This window comes from Aethalodelphis obliquidens, unplaced genomic scaffold, assembly GCF_003676395.1.
Source record: "Aethalodelphis obliquidens isolate GAN/ISIS:26980383/991018 unplaced genomic scaffold, ASM367639v1 scaffold20, whole genome shotgun sequence".
Classification (NCBI taxonomy): Eukaryota; Metazoa; Chordata; class Mammalia; order Artiodactyla; family Delphinidae; genus Aethalodelphis; species Aethalodelphis obliquidens.
Genome location: NW_020837964.1, coordinates 4,729,019 through 4,746,183, shown reverse-complemented (window position 1 = coordinate 4,746,183; position 17,165 = coordinate 4,729,019). Strand labels below are relative to the sequence as shown.

Sequence of the window (17,165 nt, the reverse complement as noted above, 5' to 3'; positions counted from 1 at the left end):
CTTTAAACAAAGCACATAACTCACTCAGCTCAGTGCCTGGCACGTGGTAACTGCTCAAGAAATGATGGTCATTCTTATTCTCCAGACTCCCTCTCCAGTGCTCTGTTGGAATTTTTTCCAACACTGAAAAATTTTCAAACATCTAGGAAAGTTGGAAGCATTTCACAATGAACGCCCTGTACCCACTACCTAGATTCTACTAGGAGCAGATCACTGGGCTTATTTGATCACATCTCTACCGTGCGTCCACGTGTCCATCTAAACTTGGGGGTACGTTTCAAGGCAAGTTGTGGATATTAATTAGCATACTTCCCCCTAAAGATTTGGGCATGCGTATCGTTAATTAGAGCTTGATGTGTGTTTACAGTCCCTCTCGTAAGATAAAATTTACACACAGTGAAATGCAGTCTTAAGTGTATATCAGTATATCATTGGAAGGGGTATAACCAACGTACATGCGCAACCTAAACTCCTACCAAGACACAAAATGTTACCACGTCCCCGAAGTTCCCTCCTGTCCCTTCCCAGTCACTTTCTGTCCCCGTGCCCAGAAAAGAACCACTAATACTTTTCTGCTTTTAGCCATTTTCTTATCTGCCTTTCCACTGAGTGGTAACGTTCGTGAGGGCCAGCCCTATCGGGCACATCGGTAAAGTTTATTCCTACTTTTGCCAAGTGCTATTTCACTGTGTGGATAGAAGCACAATTGGTTGATCCAATCCCCTGATGCCAGACATCTGGGCTGTTCTTCGTGTTTGGCTACTATGAATGAAGAGCTGAGCATTCTAGAATAAGTCATTCTGAGGACCCACGTTTCCTTCTCCTGGACACACACCGAGGAGTGGAATTCCTGGGTGTCAGGGTAGATGTGTGTTCGACTCTAGCAATTTCTTACAAACTGCTTTCCAAATCATCTGCGCCACTCGACAACCCCCCCCGCCGCCCCCCCACCCCCGCCTCAACTGATGCATTTGAGACCCACTTGCCCCACGTAGTTAAATGTTTTTGAGCCTCTCCAGGATGGACGGCTACCTGTCCCTAAGCTGGACCTGGTCTCCACGGCCAAACGCCCCTCCCACACTTCTATGGAGGAGAACAATGCAGGAGCTGTGAGGTACTCAGCTAAGAAGCCCGGGGAGAGCCAGCACGGCCGTCTTCACACACAGTTCGTGCCCCTGAACAGCAGACGCGTTCTTACGCCAGCAGCCACAACTAGGGCTGCTGAAGGGAACGTCAAACTGGACCGCCTGAGAGAAACTTGAAAGTTCAGAGCCAGGAGGAACATGCATGCTCCCTCCAGCCCCTCGACCTCTGCCCGTGCCGGTTCCTCTGCTTGGAACACCACCCTCCCCGCCTCCACCACCGTCCCTCACCTGGGGAACTCCTACTCTTCCCCCCTCCTCTCCAAGGTCACCTCCTCCAGGAAGCCTCCCCACACTTCACCCCCGAGGTGGGCTCAACCCTCCGCTTCTGGCAGAACCACACCTTTCGTGGGCCCACTTTTTTCCCCATGGTGGGTGGAATCCCCCAGAAGGTTTGTCTACATCCTCATCTCCAGAACCTGTGAAAGGGACTTACTGGCAGTCATCTTAGCAGATGCAAATAATGAACATGTAATTAAATGAAAAGGGTCTTTGCAGGTGAAATTAAGGATCTTGAGATGAGGTCATTCTGGATAAGCCAAGCGGGCCTTAAATCCAACAAGTGTCCTAATAAGAGACAGAAGAGGAGGAGACACAGAGAAAGCTGTGTGGCGATGGGGCAGAGACTGGAGCGACATGGCCACAAGCCAAGGAACGTCTGGAGCCCACAGGAGCTGGAGAGGCGGGAAGGACCCTGCCAACACATTAGTTCGGACTTGCAGTCTCCAAGACTGGGAGAGAATACACTTCTGTTGTTTTACGCTGCCCAGGTTGTGGTCCTTGGGTCCAGGGGCCTGAGGCCACAGCCTCACAACAGTGCATACAGCGTGAGGATCCCTGTCTCGCTCATCCACCAGACTCTAAGCTCCATGGAGACTGGGATCGTGTCTTTTTTGCTTACCGTTTAGCCCCAGAAAAGCACCTAGAACACAGCAGGTGCTTCGTAGGTATTTGGGGATGAAAGGAAGGGAAGGGGGGTGGGGGGTCAGGCTGAGCCTCTGCCAGTGAAGGTACGTCTCTGCTAACGCAGTGAGCTGTCCACGCAGGAGTAGCTGACCCTCGAGACGGTCCCTGAGCCTCTTAGCAGCCAGTGAGCAAAGAGCCCTCACAGCCCCTGGCCAGGCGCGCCCCTCTTTGGAGCCGAGGAGGGTCCAGGCTCATTAATTTCATTAACCCTCCGGTGCTCATGGGGCCATTAGAGACCTAAAACCTCACACCACTGACCTCCCAGTGGCAGGCATCTTTAAACATTCCTCCCGTCCAAGGGGAGGCCTTGTACCTGGGGACAGGGCAGAAGTCTCACTGGCTAAGAGGAGGGGAGAGTCAGGAAATGATGGGGGAGTTGCTAAGTACCAGCCTGACTTCTCCCCTTGTCGGGAGTTTCCACTTATTCATATTTGGGGTCCTCTCCTGAAGGCTGGCTGCCTGCCCAAGATGGGATCTTTAGACCATCCTGTGCAAAGGGCAAGCCACCCCAGCGGCATCCGTGTTACCCGGGAGCCTGTCAGAGATGCACGATCTCAGGTCCACCCAAACCTGGGCAGTCGGCATCCGTACTCCCGAAAGGTGCCAGGAGACCCCGCACGGAGCCTGCGGAGCGGCGCGCCACGTCCCTGCCTCCACCCTGCCTGGCGTCCTCGGACTGGTCCGTCTGTGCCTGACCACGGACCCCCACGCGGGCCCCATCCACTCTATCGCTGACCCTTTGCGGCTGGAGGTCGGGCTCCCTGTTCCGGAAGCGCGGCCTTTCTGCCGCACACATCCAAACACCGCTCTGTTGCCTGTCACATGCACCTGGACAAGCTGGGGCTCAGCGCCGCCTTGGCGGGGGCTTCTCTGCCCCCCTCCCGCTCCCACAGATGTCATCCCACCTGTCACGCTGCCCACCATCTGACACTGTGTCATTCGACTTCTTGAATCTTGTCCGAGTTCCCTGTTAGAACAAGCTTCACAAGGACGGAGACCACAGCGTCTCAGCCACCCGGCGCCAGACAGGCGCTCAGCCAGCATGGGGGTGGCACGGGTTACACCAGACACTACACAGGGCAGCATGTGGCAGCTTCCAGAAGGACAAGAAAGGCCCCGTGGGCCCACCAATGGGGCCATTATCAGCCAGCTGCCAGAAAAAAGCACTCGAGATGATGCCCGTCAAAGAGCTTACCACGAAATGCCTGATTCCTATCAGCTCAAGGAAAAGATTGCTAATAACATGAAGCTGTGCTAATCAGCAGCTCTTTCCCGCTGAGGATGGTCGGGCCCTGGAACTTTCTGGGAAGGGAGAGAGTTCAGAATCCACACGCAGCCAGCAGAACTGGCCAAACACCGCTGACACCGTGCAGGTTGCAGGCGTCACGGCGGCCTCAGTCCTGACCTGCCCACGAGATTTGGGCTTTCACTGGGGAGCCGAGACCGGGAGGCAAGAGAAGTCAATCCGTGGCTCGGAGACAGCGCCTCCCCAGCTGAAAGGCCAGGTTCATTGGCTACAGGTGCTGAGCGCTCCGCATTGGAGCGCTGATTGGCTACAGGTGCCGAGCGCTCCGCAGGGACCCAGCGCGCCTCTACCTTCCCCCCTCCCCCACACCCCCCCTGGCTGCGAGGCCCTCAGCCGCCTAGAGGATGCTCTCGGCCCCGGGTCTACAGGGGGATTCCCTCCTCCCTTCGTGAGCTGAGCGGGATGGAAAAGCAAAAGCCACAGGAGTAATGTCGGAGACAGGCAGCTCTGCAAAAGCAACACCCAGGGCTCTAGCTGGAAAAATAAAATTAAGCTCCTACCTGCCCCCGGAGACCCGCCCCCCGCCTCAAAATGCTCTCCACGGGCTTACCAGCTCCGCTAGGAAAGCGGGGGCCACCCCACCCGCCTTGTGGAAGGCCCACGGGAAGCTGAGCAGGCCGGCGCCCAGCGCGGACTTCAGGAGAATGAAGACAGCACCCAGTGAGGACAGACTGGGGCGGGCGGCCGTGGGGACCGGCTTTTCCGAAAGGCCTCTGTCTCCTGGGGTCTGTCCCTCCATGGCTAGAAGCAGCAGAGGGGCAGAGAGAGGGGGTGGTCCCGGCACTGTCTTCCCAGTTCACGGCACCCTTCTCCAGCTGGGATGCATCTCTCCTCGATCCAGCCAGAGCCAGGACGCCCGTCCCAACCACCCCAGCCTCTGTACCCCTCTTCCCGAGCATCTGCTCCCCCCTTTCCAAAGCGTTATGCAACCACCTGCCCCCCAGCTTCCGGTCCGCACGCCTTTCCCCTCAACCAACGCTGCCCCCGCAACTTCCAACCTTGTTTACGGGCACTCTTGCCCTCCCACCCCCTTTCTGTTCCAAATCCCCAACTCCTTCCTCCCCATGGCTGTTCTCACCCACCCACCCGCCTCCGGGCCAACTTCCACAGCGAAGGGGCTCCAGCCCCTGGTCCTTACCACCAAGTCCAATCTTCAAGGCGACAGACAGTCCTGGGCCATCAGGGACGGGGACTCGGGCTCAATTCAGAGGACCCAGAGGGGTGCGAGGAAGGCTCTAGCTCCACCGGGGTGGGCAAATGCGTCATGAATTATGGGAGCCCTAGAGAGCACGTGCTGGGGTCACGTCCCCGAACCTAGGAGGACACGGACAAGAGGTCGAGGCCATCCGTCCCAAGAACTCGTAGCTTCTGAGACCTCTGGCCTGAGCACAGGCGTCTTAAGACTCCCGGGGGCGGGGCCTTCCCGGCCGCCCCGAGGGTTAGAGGGAGCTCAGCTGGGAGAAATCAGGGAGGCTGCACCAATCTCACCATCTCCAACGCCTCCTCCCAGGATGCCTCCCAGGCCCCCTACCCCACTCTGTCACCTGCTAGGGGGGCCAGCCCAGTTTCCCATCTGCAGAAGGGGGTCCGTGTGCCCTCCTGGTGGGGGGGTGCTGTGGACTCACGCATGCAAAGGCTCTGGAGAGGCGCCCCAGGCAGACGAGCACGGGAATCATCTGGGGTCTTGTTAACAGGCAGGTGCTGATTCGTCCCACCTGGGGTGGAGCCGAGACTCCACGTTTCTCGCGAGCTCTGCGGAGGTGGGTGCTGCCGGTCCCTGGACCACACTTTGAGTAGAGACTACCTCTCCGACCCGATACAGTCGGCTAGGACGGCAGAATTCTGGAAACAGTCCCAACCCGGAAAACACAGCCCCGTGAAGGTCGGATCTTGAATTCAGAGGTGAACCTGTTTATTCCTGGCGCCCAGGCTCAAATCCCCCCGAGAGCACGTTAAAACACCGAGTGTGGGATCCATCACCAGCGTTTCTGACTCAGGGGGTCCGGGGCCCCTTCCTGAGAACCGCTGCTGTAAGTTAAACATGTTCAACGCCTCCCCCAATCAATCAGTCCTTCTCCGTCGAGATCAGCACCAAAGGCTTTGCTCGTATGGTCTCAAGCCCCTGACCGTGCCACCTCCCTGCAGCGGCTCCGTTTATACTTTGCGGGCTCTGCTCCATCTGCTGAGTGGCCAGCCTGTCCACGGGCTCCAGGGGGAAGGGAGCCCGGAGCTGGACGGCGTCGTGGGCCGCAGTTCTGCTGCGACCACGTGAGCGGTGCTCACCGTGACCCAGGCCTGGCAGCAAGCGCTCCCCGCGTCCTCACCCTGAATCCCGAGGGCTGTCACCGCGGTCCGTAGGGCGCAGGGCTCCCACGGGTGGGGCAAGAGGCTCAAAACGTGAGCGCTGGCCAGGACCAGGTCCGGAAATCAGCCCCGAGCGTGTGTCATCTCAAAGCCAGCAGTGTCACGCTGGCTCCTGCACCCGCCCGGACCCTGATGGTGCCCGGATGGGAGCGGACACGTAAGGGAGGGAATGAATGGGTGAGCAGACGGCAGGATGTGAGGGGCTGGGGCGCACCCCTCCGGAATTCACATGGCTCTCTCCCCCCACATCCACCCCGAGGCAGTGAGAAAGGAGATCAAGGGCTCTCAGAGCGGCCTGGCTTTGTACTCCTTAATCTCGGCTCTGGGCGCCCGGGGCACGCCCCTGTCCTGCCTGGGTCCCTCATTAGCTGCCCATTAACGTGCATGACTTAGAAATTGGCCACTGGGCTGTGAAATTCCACTCAATGGGGGAAACTTCTTAATTCTGATTTGCACTCTACCCAGTCTCAGGGCTGTGTGACCTTTCCCGGGGAGGAGAGGTGCCTGTGGGGCCCCATCTGTGTGGGTGGGCAGCCCTGGTGGCACACGGGGCTCAGCCCAGCGCCCCGCACACGGCCCCGTGTCGCCCCCCATGGGAGCACCCGTCAAGGGATGTTCCAGGCTCCCTCCTTTCCGTCCCCACAGAGTACTGGTCACCTGACAGGTTGGGAACTTCAGGGAGAAAGTGACCTCAGCTCATTTCCGCAAACCTTTGTCTCACCCTTTAGAAAGTTCTGGAAGACAGACCGGGGCAGGGGTCGGGGGGTGGGATGGTCTCAGCAACCAGAGTGCCTAGGACTGAGATCCAGGCCTCACTGCGGTCCCCTGCGAAATGGTGGTAACAGCCCCTGTCTACCCTGCAGGGCCCTTAGGAGGACCCAGTGAGAAGAGGGTGGCTGTTGTCGAAATACGCACGGGGCAAATCCCATGACCTGTACATGTCTGTGTTTCTACCTCCGCCGGCCTCTGAGCTTCTAGGACAATGTTCTGAACCTGGGCTGCACAACACCCGAGGGACCCTTCAAAGTGCCGGCGCCAGGCCCAGCCTCAGAGCTTCGGATGAAGCTGGTCTGGACGGGACGGGCACCCGGTTTTCTATAACGCTCCCCAAGAGGTGTTCACGTGCCGTGTGGAGGAGGAGGGCAGCCCTGTGCGCCTGGGCTCACGGGCGCCTGCTCAGCCGCAGCTCTGTGCCGCGGCTCGGCCCTCAGAAGCAAGGGAGCGCGCATGTGACTGGGAGGGCGGGCAAGCGCGCAAACCTCAAGCCCGCCTCGGCGGAGGCCGGGGCCTCGGGGCATCTGTGGGATCAGGAGGGAAGAGGTCTGAGGCCTGCGCGGCCTGGGCAGGGAGGGGAGGCGCGCAAAGGTGACGGGGAGAAGGCACGGGAACCCGGAAGCACGCAGCAGAGGACAGCGCTGGCTACCGCCTGCTGAGACGGGGTGGAGCCCCAACAAGGGCTTGACGAATGAAACTAGCTGGCACTCCTGACAGTATTTTCTTGTTTCTAGTTTCATATTTTGATCCCAATAAGCAAATACCACCTGTGGGCCAGCTGTCAAGGCAGCCACAGGCCCAAAACTGTTAACTGAACCTGCAAGATACTCCCTCAGGGGGCACACAGAATGACACACGTGGTTACCATTTAGAATTTTTAGGGCTTTTGCCTAGGACAAGGTCAAGCAGGGACTGCTTCGCCTTCAGCTTTGTGCCCTGGCTTGGCCCTCAAAAGGCGGCTTAATAAATGAAAGGTGGAGTGAACCAGACGCTGCAGGAATAAAGCCTCAGGTCTGCAGATACAGGAGCTCGTGGACCTTTCAGGGCGACAGTTAACCTCTGCGGGGAACAGGCGCCAGCGCAGGGGCAGGAACCCAGTGCGGTCGGTGGGCAGACTGGCGGCTCCCAAAGATGTCCTCACCCTCGTCCCAGAACTTACGGCTGTGTCACCTGGCCAAAGGGACTCTGCAGATGAGAGCAAGTGCAGACCTTGAGACGGGGCGAGTATCCGGGGTGGTCTCGGTGAGCCCTGATCACCATCACAGCGTCCCGAGAACAGGGACACAGCAGGGTCAGAAGGCAGAGATGTGCGGACAGAAGCAGAGGGTGGAGTGGTGTGCACTGCAGGTGGCGGAGGGGCCCCCCGGCCAAGGGATGCGGGCGGCTCCAGAAGCTGGAGAAGGCCTGGGAATCAGTTCTCGCCTGGAGCCTCCGGAGGGAACCAGCCCTGAGTTTAGCCCCACGAGACTGATTTTGGACTTCCAACCTCCAGAGCTGCAGGGGATAAATGTGCTGTTTCAGGCCACTGCTTCCTGGTAACTGGTTATAGTGGCAGCAGGAAACGGACACACCCAGCATCCTGAGTGCTGGTGGTCGGGCACCTCTGAGAGGCTGGAGGCCCATGGCGTCCCCACCCCCCGACCCCCAAGCTCAACAGCAGGGGTCTTTTCTCAGCCGCAGAGCAGAGGTTGGGGGCCTCCAGGTGACACACAGCCCAAGGGCACAGGCCTTGCTGTCCCCTCCCTCTTTTTGAAGGGCTGGTGCCCTGAGTCATGATCCGGAGTCCCACTCTGGGTGAAGGAAAAGAAAACTGCACCTTGGATTGGAAAGTGAAAGGGAGCATCTTCACACAGTCTTAAGGTTGACCCTCCTCCACCCACTGCATCCAAAGGGAGAGGCACCCGGGAGGCATCAGCGGCCAGGCTGGAGGCTGCGTCGCAGGGCAGCGGGTGGGCTGGATCCCGGTCACCTGGATCCTGACCCCAGATCCATGCTGACGTGTGGTCTGGGGGGCCGGAGAGCCTCTCCCCGTCTCCGAGCCGGGGGCTCCCACCTGGCCTGTTCACAGGAATCCTCTGGGGAGATCTGTGTGGGGGTTTTCTGGTAAAATTACATGAAATTCACCATTTTAGCCCAAGTGTACAGTTCAGTGTCATTTCATGCACTCATAATGCTGTGCAACTGTCCCCACTGCTTAGTTCCAGAACATTTTCAACAGCCCAGCACGTCCCCACCAGCAGGCACGCCCCATCCTCCCGTCCCCCAGCCCGAAGCAGCACTAACCTGCCTCCTGTCTCTGGATTTGCCTGTTCGGGACATTTCACCCAGATGGAACCCTACGCTATGAGTGTAATGTTTGCGAGGCGCCTCCACGCTGCAGCGTGCTCAGAGCTCGGCTCCCTTAGGGCTGACCAGTATCCCACTGTCCGATGGTCCTGCTGCTGTTGTCCATTCATCCATTTGATGGGCACTTGGGTAGTTTCCACCTTTTGGCTACTGTGACTCACGCGGCTATGAACTTTCACGTACAAGTTTTTGTTTGAACACCTGTTTTCAATTCCTCTGGGTCTAGCCTAGGAGTGGAATAGCTGGGTTGTATGGTTATTCTGTTTACCTTGGGGAGCTTCTAAAACAGATTTCTAGGCTCTTCCCAAGGAGCATATGATTTAGTTAAGTCTACAGCAAGGCCCCGGAATCTATGTTTACGACACTGGCCTGCACTGCCCTCATGTTACCAGCAAATTAAACCAACATTCTGCGTGTTAATATCCTCTTAAAGGCACCACGGTTAAAAAAAAAAAAAATCAAAAGATTGTTTTCTCTGATAACTTCTACTTACTCTACATATGAGTCCTTAACTCACTTCATTTTCTAGCCGGTGAACCTAAGTAGCACCCCGATTATTACCAGCAAGCGGGCATCCTTCCCGCCATAAGGAAAGGGGAAGCAGTCTGGCACTGGGGGCTCAGAGCTCAGGCCCAGGCCAGACCTGGGCTGGAATGCTGGTCCCATCTCGGTTTTCTCATCTGAGAAATGGTGGTGAGAGCATCACGGGACCGCTGAGACCCCAGATCCCACAGTGCACGCAGACTTTGCCAACACCAGGCCAGCGGTGTGCCCAGCAGAGGTAGCACGGTTGTTCAGGGCAGGTTCACCGAGCGCAGACCTGTTCTGGTGGGAGGTCCTCAGGGTCCTCGTGCCCAGGCACCGGAGGGCTAAGTGCATGTGCAGGGAAGACCCTAGCTAGGCCCATCTGCCGACACAGGGCGGGGCTAAGGGTGGGCAGCTGCAGGTGTCCTGCTGCCCTTATTTCTGGCCCATCTCCACGCAGTCAGGGCGCTGCCTGGCTAGATGAGCACGGTTAGGGACCAGCCCTGGGGCCCAACCCCCATGCCCGGCCCCTCGGGGACCCCAGGGCCCCCGAGGACTCCCAGGCCTATCTGTGGTTGTGCTGGGTTGGCTCCTCTGGTTTCTGGTTTTTAAAAGAAATAGAGCTGTTCCCTAGAACAATGAGAGCTCACGCCAGGGCATGAAAGGGGATCTTTGAAGCAGTGAGTAGGCCTTAGGCACATCTGTCACCGCGAAGGGACCCGCCACTGGGACAGGTGACATAACTGAGCACTGGCTCTGTGTCCGGCCCGGGGCTGTCCGATATCAGACAAGGCCCACGGGCAGCAAGTGGCCAGGTGGGAACTGGATGGACCCCAGGCGGTCTGAGTCTACAGCCAGAGCCCTGGATGGTGACACCCTCTCTGGAATGTTCCTCGCAGGTGGACCTGGGTATCCCACCGCAACACCCGACAAGGCCTCCCTTCTCGGACAGGGCAGCACACAGCAGACCCCATTGACTGGTCCTCCGGAGAGCCGATCCCCTTCCTGCGTACGCTCGCCTCACTGAAGCCCTCTCTCCAGCTCGGTCTCACTGCTGCTTCACCACCTCCCTCCTCCCTGACTGTCCCAAGGCAGGCAGCTCCCAGTGGGACCGTTCTGGCTGGCAGACAGGGAAGGATCCACACACGTGTGACCCAGCTGGTCACGGCAGGCAGGTCCTGTGTCTTCGGTGCTGCTCTGATGCTCCCTTCACACTGGGCTGCTGCTGGCCGGCACCTGTACCTGACCCCCACGCAGGGTTCCCTCTGCAGCGGCAGGAACCACAGGGCCCTACAGCTCTCGGTTCCTTAACAACTCTCCTGTGGTGTCGACCTGGCCTCAACGTGTGCCCTGGGGATCCATGCTTGTCCATCTCTGTCCTCGTCCTGTCCCAACTACATGACCCTACAAATGCCCACACCCAGAGGACACACGTGTGCACCGAGGCTGCTGTAAGAGCACTCGAGGCTGGGCCAGGGGCTGCACCAGCTACAGGGGACGCTGGTCTCTGGAGAACAGGTGGGGCAGTGGCCAGCCTCAGCACGGGGAAGGGGCGGGAGCAGGAGACCTGGTCCCCAAAGCAAGTAGCGCGTGTAGGTGCAGACCTCGGAGGCTGGGCGAGGGGTCCTCCCAGCAAGTGGGAACAGGAGCCCCCAGGCCCAAGCTCCATCCTTAGGGCACGAGGTATCCACGTCCCCAGAGAGACAGGCGAACCCAAAGCCTGCAGCCAATGTGGAGATGTGGAGGCCAGGTGCCCAGCTCAATGCTCTGAGGTCTGGAACCTCCTTTCACAACCACGTGGCTGCAGCATTAGGATGGCCTTACGATGGAGCTGGGGAAACACTCTGGTTGGCAAACAATTACTCTAATTCAGTCATTTGCCAACATTAATACTGGGAGATGCCTCAACCAAAAGACACAGACTGACTGAACAGATACAAAAACAAGACCAATATATATGCTGCCTACAAGAGACCCACCTCAGACCTATGGACACATATAGACTGAAAGTGAGGGGATGGAAAAGATATTCCATGCAAATGGAAATCAAAAGAGACCTGGAGTAGCAATTCTCATGTCAGACAAAATAGACTTTAAAATAAAGACTACTACAAGAGACAAGGAAGGACATTATATGATGATCAAGGGATCAATCCAAGAAGAAAATATAATAATTGTAAATATCTATGCAGCCAACATAGAAGCACCTCAATATATAAGGCAAATGCTAACAGACATAAAAGGGGAAATTGACAGTAACACAATAATGGTGGGGGACTTTAACACCCCACTTACACCAATGGACAGATTATCCAAACAGAAAATAAATAAGGAAAGACAAGCTTTAAATGACACATTAGCCCAGATGGACTTAATTGATATTTATAGGACAACCCATCCAAAAACAACAGCATACACTTTCTTCTCAAGTGCACATGGAACATTCTCCAGGATAGATCATATCTTGGGTCACAAATCAAGCCTCAGTAAATTTAAGAAAACTGAATTCTTATCAAGCATCTTTTCCAAGCACAAGGCAATGAGACTAGAAATCAACTACAGGGAAGAAAACATAAAAAACACAAACACATGGAGGCTAAACAATGTGCTACTTAATAACCAAGAGATCACTGAAGAAATCAAAGAGGAAATCAGAAAATACCGAGAGACAAACGACAGTGAAACCACGACGACCCAAAACCTATGGGATGCAGCAAAAGCACTTCTAAGAGGGAAGTTTATAGCAATACAACCCACCTCAAGAAACAAGAAACATCTCAAATAAACAACCCAATCTTACACCTAAAGCAATGAGAGAAAGAAGAACAAAAAAACCCCAAGGTTAGCAGAAGGAAAGAAATCATAAAGATCAGATCAGAAATAAATGAAAAGGAAATGAAGGAAACTATAGCAAAAATCAATAAAGCTAAAGGCTGGCTCTTTGAGAAGATAAACAAAATTGATAAACCATTAGCCAGACTCATCAGGAAAAAAAGGGAAAAGACTCAAATCAACAGAATTAGAAATGAAAAAGGAGACGTAACAACTGACACTACAGAAATACAAAGGGTCATGAGAGACAACTACAAGCAACTCCATGCCAATAAAATGGACAACCTGGAAGAAATGGATAAATTCTTAGCAAAGTACAACCTCCCAAGACTGAACCAGGAAGAAATAGAAAACATAAACAGACCAATCACAAGCACTGAAATTGAAACTGTGATTTAAGGTCTTCCAACAAACTAAAGTCCAGGACCAGATGGCTTCACAGGCGAATTCTATCAAACATTTAAAGAAGAGCTAACACCTATCCTTCTCAAACTCTTCCAAAATACAGAAGAGGGAGGAACACTCCCAAACTCATTCTACGAGGCCACCATCACCCTGCAACCAAAACCAGACAAAGGTTTCACAAAAAAAGAAAACTACAGGCCAATATCACTGATGAACATAGATGCAAAAATCCTCAACAAAATACTAGCAAACAGATTCCAACAGCACATTAAAAGGATCATACATTATGATCAAGTGGGGTTTATTCCAGGAACGCAAGGATTCTTCAATATACGCAAATCAATCAATGTGATACACCACATTAACAAATTGAAGGATAATCTCAATAGATGCAGAAAAAGCGTTTGACAAAATTCAACACCTATTTATGATAAACACTCTCCAGAAAGTGGACACAGAGGGAACCCACCTCAACATAATAAAAGCCATATATGGCAAACTCACAGCCAACATCATTCTCAATGGTGAAAAACTAAAAGCATTTCCTCTAAGATCAGAACAAGACAAGGGTGCCCACTCTCACCACTATCATTCAGCATAGTTCTGGAAGTTTTAGCCACAGCAATCAGAGAAGAAAAAGAAATACAAATTGGAAAAGAAGAAGTAAAACTGTCACTATTTGCAGATGACACGATACTATACATAGAAAATCCTAAAGATGCCACCAGAAAACTACTAGAGCTAATCAATGAATTTGGTAAAGTAGCAGGATACAAAATTAATGCACAGAAATCTCTTGCATTCCTATATAATAACAACAAAACATCAGAAAGAGAAATTAGGGAAACTCCCATTTACCACTGCAAGAAAAAGAATAAAATACCTAGGAATAAACAAACCTACCTAAGGAGGCAAAAGCCCTGTATGCAGAAAACTATAAGACACTGATGAAGAAAACCAAGGACAATACAAACAGATGAAGACATACCATGTTCTTGGATTGGAAGAATCAATATTGTGAAAACGATTATACTACTCAAAGCGATCTACAGATTCAATGCAATCCCTATCAAATTACCAATGGCATGTTTTACAGAACTAGAACAAAAAATTTTACAATTTGTATGGAAACACAAAAGATCCCGAATAGCCAAAGCAATCTTGAGAAAGAAAAACGGAGCTGGAGGAATAAGGCTCCCTGACTTCAGACTATACTACAAAGCTACAGTAATCAAGACAGTATGGTACTGGCACAAAAACAGAAATATAGATCAGTGGAACAGGATAGAAAGTCCAGAGATAAACCCACGCACACATGGTCACCTTATTTTTGATAATATACAATGGAGAAAAGACAGCCTCTTCAATAAGTGGCGCTGGGAAAACTGGACAGCTACATGTAAAAGAATGAAATTAGAACACTCCCTAACACCATACACAAAAATAAACTCCAAATGGATTAAAGGCCTAAATGTAAAGCCTGACCGTATAAAACTCTTAAAGGAAAACATAGGCAGAACACTCTATGACATAAATCACAGCAAGATCTTTTTTGATCCACCTCCTACAGCAATGGAAATAAAATTAAAAATAAACAAATAGAACATAATGAAACTCAAAAGCTTTTGCACAGCAAAGGAAACCATAAACAAGACGAAAAGACAACCCTCAGAATGGGAGAAAATATGAGCAAAAGAAGCAACTGACAAAGGATTAATCCCCCAAATTTACAAGCAGCTCATGCAGCTCAATATCAAAAAAACAAACAACCCAATCCAAAAATGGGCAGAAGACCTAAACAGACATTTCTCCAAAGTAGACAAACTGATTACTGACACACACATGAAAAGATGCTCAACATCACTAATCATTAGAGAAATGCAAATCAAAACCATAATAAGGTATCACCTCACACCAGTCAGAATGGCCATCATTAAAAAATCTACAAACAATGAATGCTGGAGAGGGTGTGGAGAAAAGGGAACCCTCCTGCACTGCTGGTGGGAATGTAAATTGATACAGCCACTATGGAGAACAGCATGGAGGTTCCTTAAAAAACTAAAAATAGAACTACCATATGACCCAGCAATCCCACTACTGGACATATACCCTGAGAAAACCACAATTCAAAAAAATACATGTACCGCAATGTTCACTGCAGCAGTATTTACAATAGCCAGGACGTGGAAGCAACCTAAGTGTCCATCGACAGAAGAATGGATAAAGAAGATGTGGCACATATATACAACGGAATATTACTCAGCCATAAAAAGGAACGAAACTGAGTTATCTGTAGTGAGGTGGATGGACCTAGAGTCTGTCATACAGAGTGAAGCAAGTCAGAAAGAGAAAAACAAATACCGTATGCTAACACACATATATGGAATCTAAAAAAGTGGTACTGATGAACCTAGTGACAGGGCAGGAATAAAGATGCAGACGTAGAGAATGGACTTGAGGACACAGGGGGGAAGGGGAAGCTGGGACGAAGTGAGAGAGTGGCACGGACATATATACACTACCAAATGTAAAATGGATGGCTAGTGGGAAGCAGCCGCATAGCACAGGGAGGTCAGCTCGGTGCTCTGTGACCCCCTAGAGGGGTGGGATAGGGAGGGTGGGAGGGAGGGAGGCTCAAGAGGGAGGGGATATGAGGACATATGTATATGTACAGCTGACTCACTTTGTTGTACAGCAGAAACTAACACAACATTGTAAAGTGATTATACGCCAATAAAGATGTTTAAAAAAAGAAAAAAAAACCAAAAAGCACTGGGAGATTTCACCTTCTCCAGATTGTAGGCTTCTCTAGAAAGACCAAAACACGTGCCATCCCCAAGATGTGGCCTGAGCACTCTGGTGAGTCCCAGCCCCCCGAGACCCGCTGTCTCACTAGGGCCGTGTCCTCACTCCCTGGACCCCAGCTTTCACAGTGCTGGGCGCAGGTGGTGAGCCGTCCACACCTGTGGAGGACAGGCAGGAAGACCAGAGGCACAAGCCCCTCGTCCTGAGATGTTGAAACCACGCTTAGGTCTACAGCCCGTCTCTGAGGACAACACACCACCGTGAGCCTGCAGATGCTGACACGCTGCGGGCTGCTGGGGACGGGGAGAGCTCTGAGGGGCCCTCGGCAATTCCTCTAAAGTCCTCGAAGCAACAGCAGCCACGGAAGGCGGTGACAAGCTGCCAGCTCACCACTGTGACCTGCCAAGGGTGGCGCGTGGCAGGGAGAGTTGGGCGTTGGCAGCTCCTCCCTCACCCCCCGGCCTGGGCCTGTCTCTTCGCAGGACCTCACCAGCACCCCGATCCCACAGGCCCTCTGCCCTTTCCGGTCAGTCTGTCCTCACCTATGATCCGAAAGCTCATGTTTGGCCACTTGGAGGACAGAAAACGGTACAGGCAGGGGTTAACACTTAACAGGCTGCCTTGGGTTAGGCAACGGTTTCTTTCTCAGAAATGGCCCCTCATACATAAAAAGGACTTCATCAAAATGAACAACTCTTATGCTTGTAAGGATACCATCAGGAAAGTGAAAAGACAACAGACAGAATGAAAGAAACTATTTGTAAGTCATGTACCTCATAAGGGACTTTCATCTGGAAGCTATCGAAGAACTCTTACAAGTCAATAAAAAGACAACTCAATTAAAAAATGGGTAAAGGATCGAAATGGACATTTCTCCAAAGAAGACATAAAAATGTCCAATGAACACATGAAAGGATGCTCAACATCATTATCTTTAGGGAAATGCAAATCAAACCACAATGAGATGTCACTTCACACCCACTAGAGGGCTATCGTCAGAAAGATGAGTAACAGTAACTGTTGGTGAGAATGTGGAGAAGCTGGAACCCTCATACGCTGCTGGTGGGAATGTAAAATGGTGAAGCAGCTTTGGAACAAGAGTTTGGCGGTTCCTCAGAAAGTGAAGAATAAAACTATAGGGTTTTACTCCGCGGTGCCAACCCAACAGGAATGAAAACTTATGTCCACACTAGAAACGGTACATGCATGCTCAAAGCCACACCATTCACGACAGACAAAAAGTGGAAACAGCTCAGTGGTCCATCAAATGAGGATTAACAAAATAAGACCCATCCATCCGACGGAGTGTCATTCAGGTCTAGAAAGGAGGGAAGTACGGAGACAGCTACAACATGGATGAATCACTAAGACGCACTCCACGAGAGCAGCCAGTCCGCCCAGGCCGTGTATTATACGACGCCCTTTTTATGAAATGTTCAGATTAGGCAAACTCATAGAGACAGCAAATCAGTGGTTGCCTGGGGCTGTGGGAGGAGGGAATAGAGGCTGACTGGCTGCTGGGTAGGAGGTTTCTTTTGGAGGCGATGAAAATGCTCTGGAATTACAGCGGTGATGGTTGCACAACCTTGGAATATACTAAAAACCACTGAACGGTACACTTTTAAACAGAATTTTGTAGGACGTGAATTACATCTCAAAAAAATACTTAACAGGTTGACTCAGAAGCCATTCCAGGTTGT

The 17,165-nt window shown here is 52.6% G+C and overlaps 1 protein-coding gene across 1 annotated transcript in view; it reads right to left on the bottom strand.

Annotated features, from left to right (window-relative positions):
- Positions 1-11,355, bottom strand: part of SLC38A8 (solute carrier family 38 member 8) — a 44,416-nt gene extending 33,061 nt beyond the window's left edge. The window contains exons 1-3 of the mRNA XM_027119155.1: positions 5,040-11,355; positions 4,553-4,728; positions 3,965-4,155 (exon numbers count right to left, since the gene is read on the bottom strand). Of these exons, the coding sequence (XP_026974956.1) occupies positions 3,965-4,153 (189 nt within the window). The 5' untranslated portion in view covers positions 4,154-4,155; positions 4,553-4,728; positions 5,040-11,355. The remainder of the gene's footprint in view (positions 1-3,964; positions 4,156-4,552; positions 4,729-5,039) is intronic.
- Positions 11,356-17,165: the final 5,810 nt, after the last annotated feature.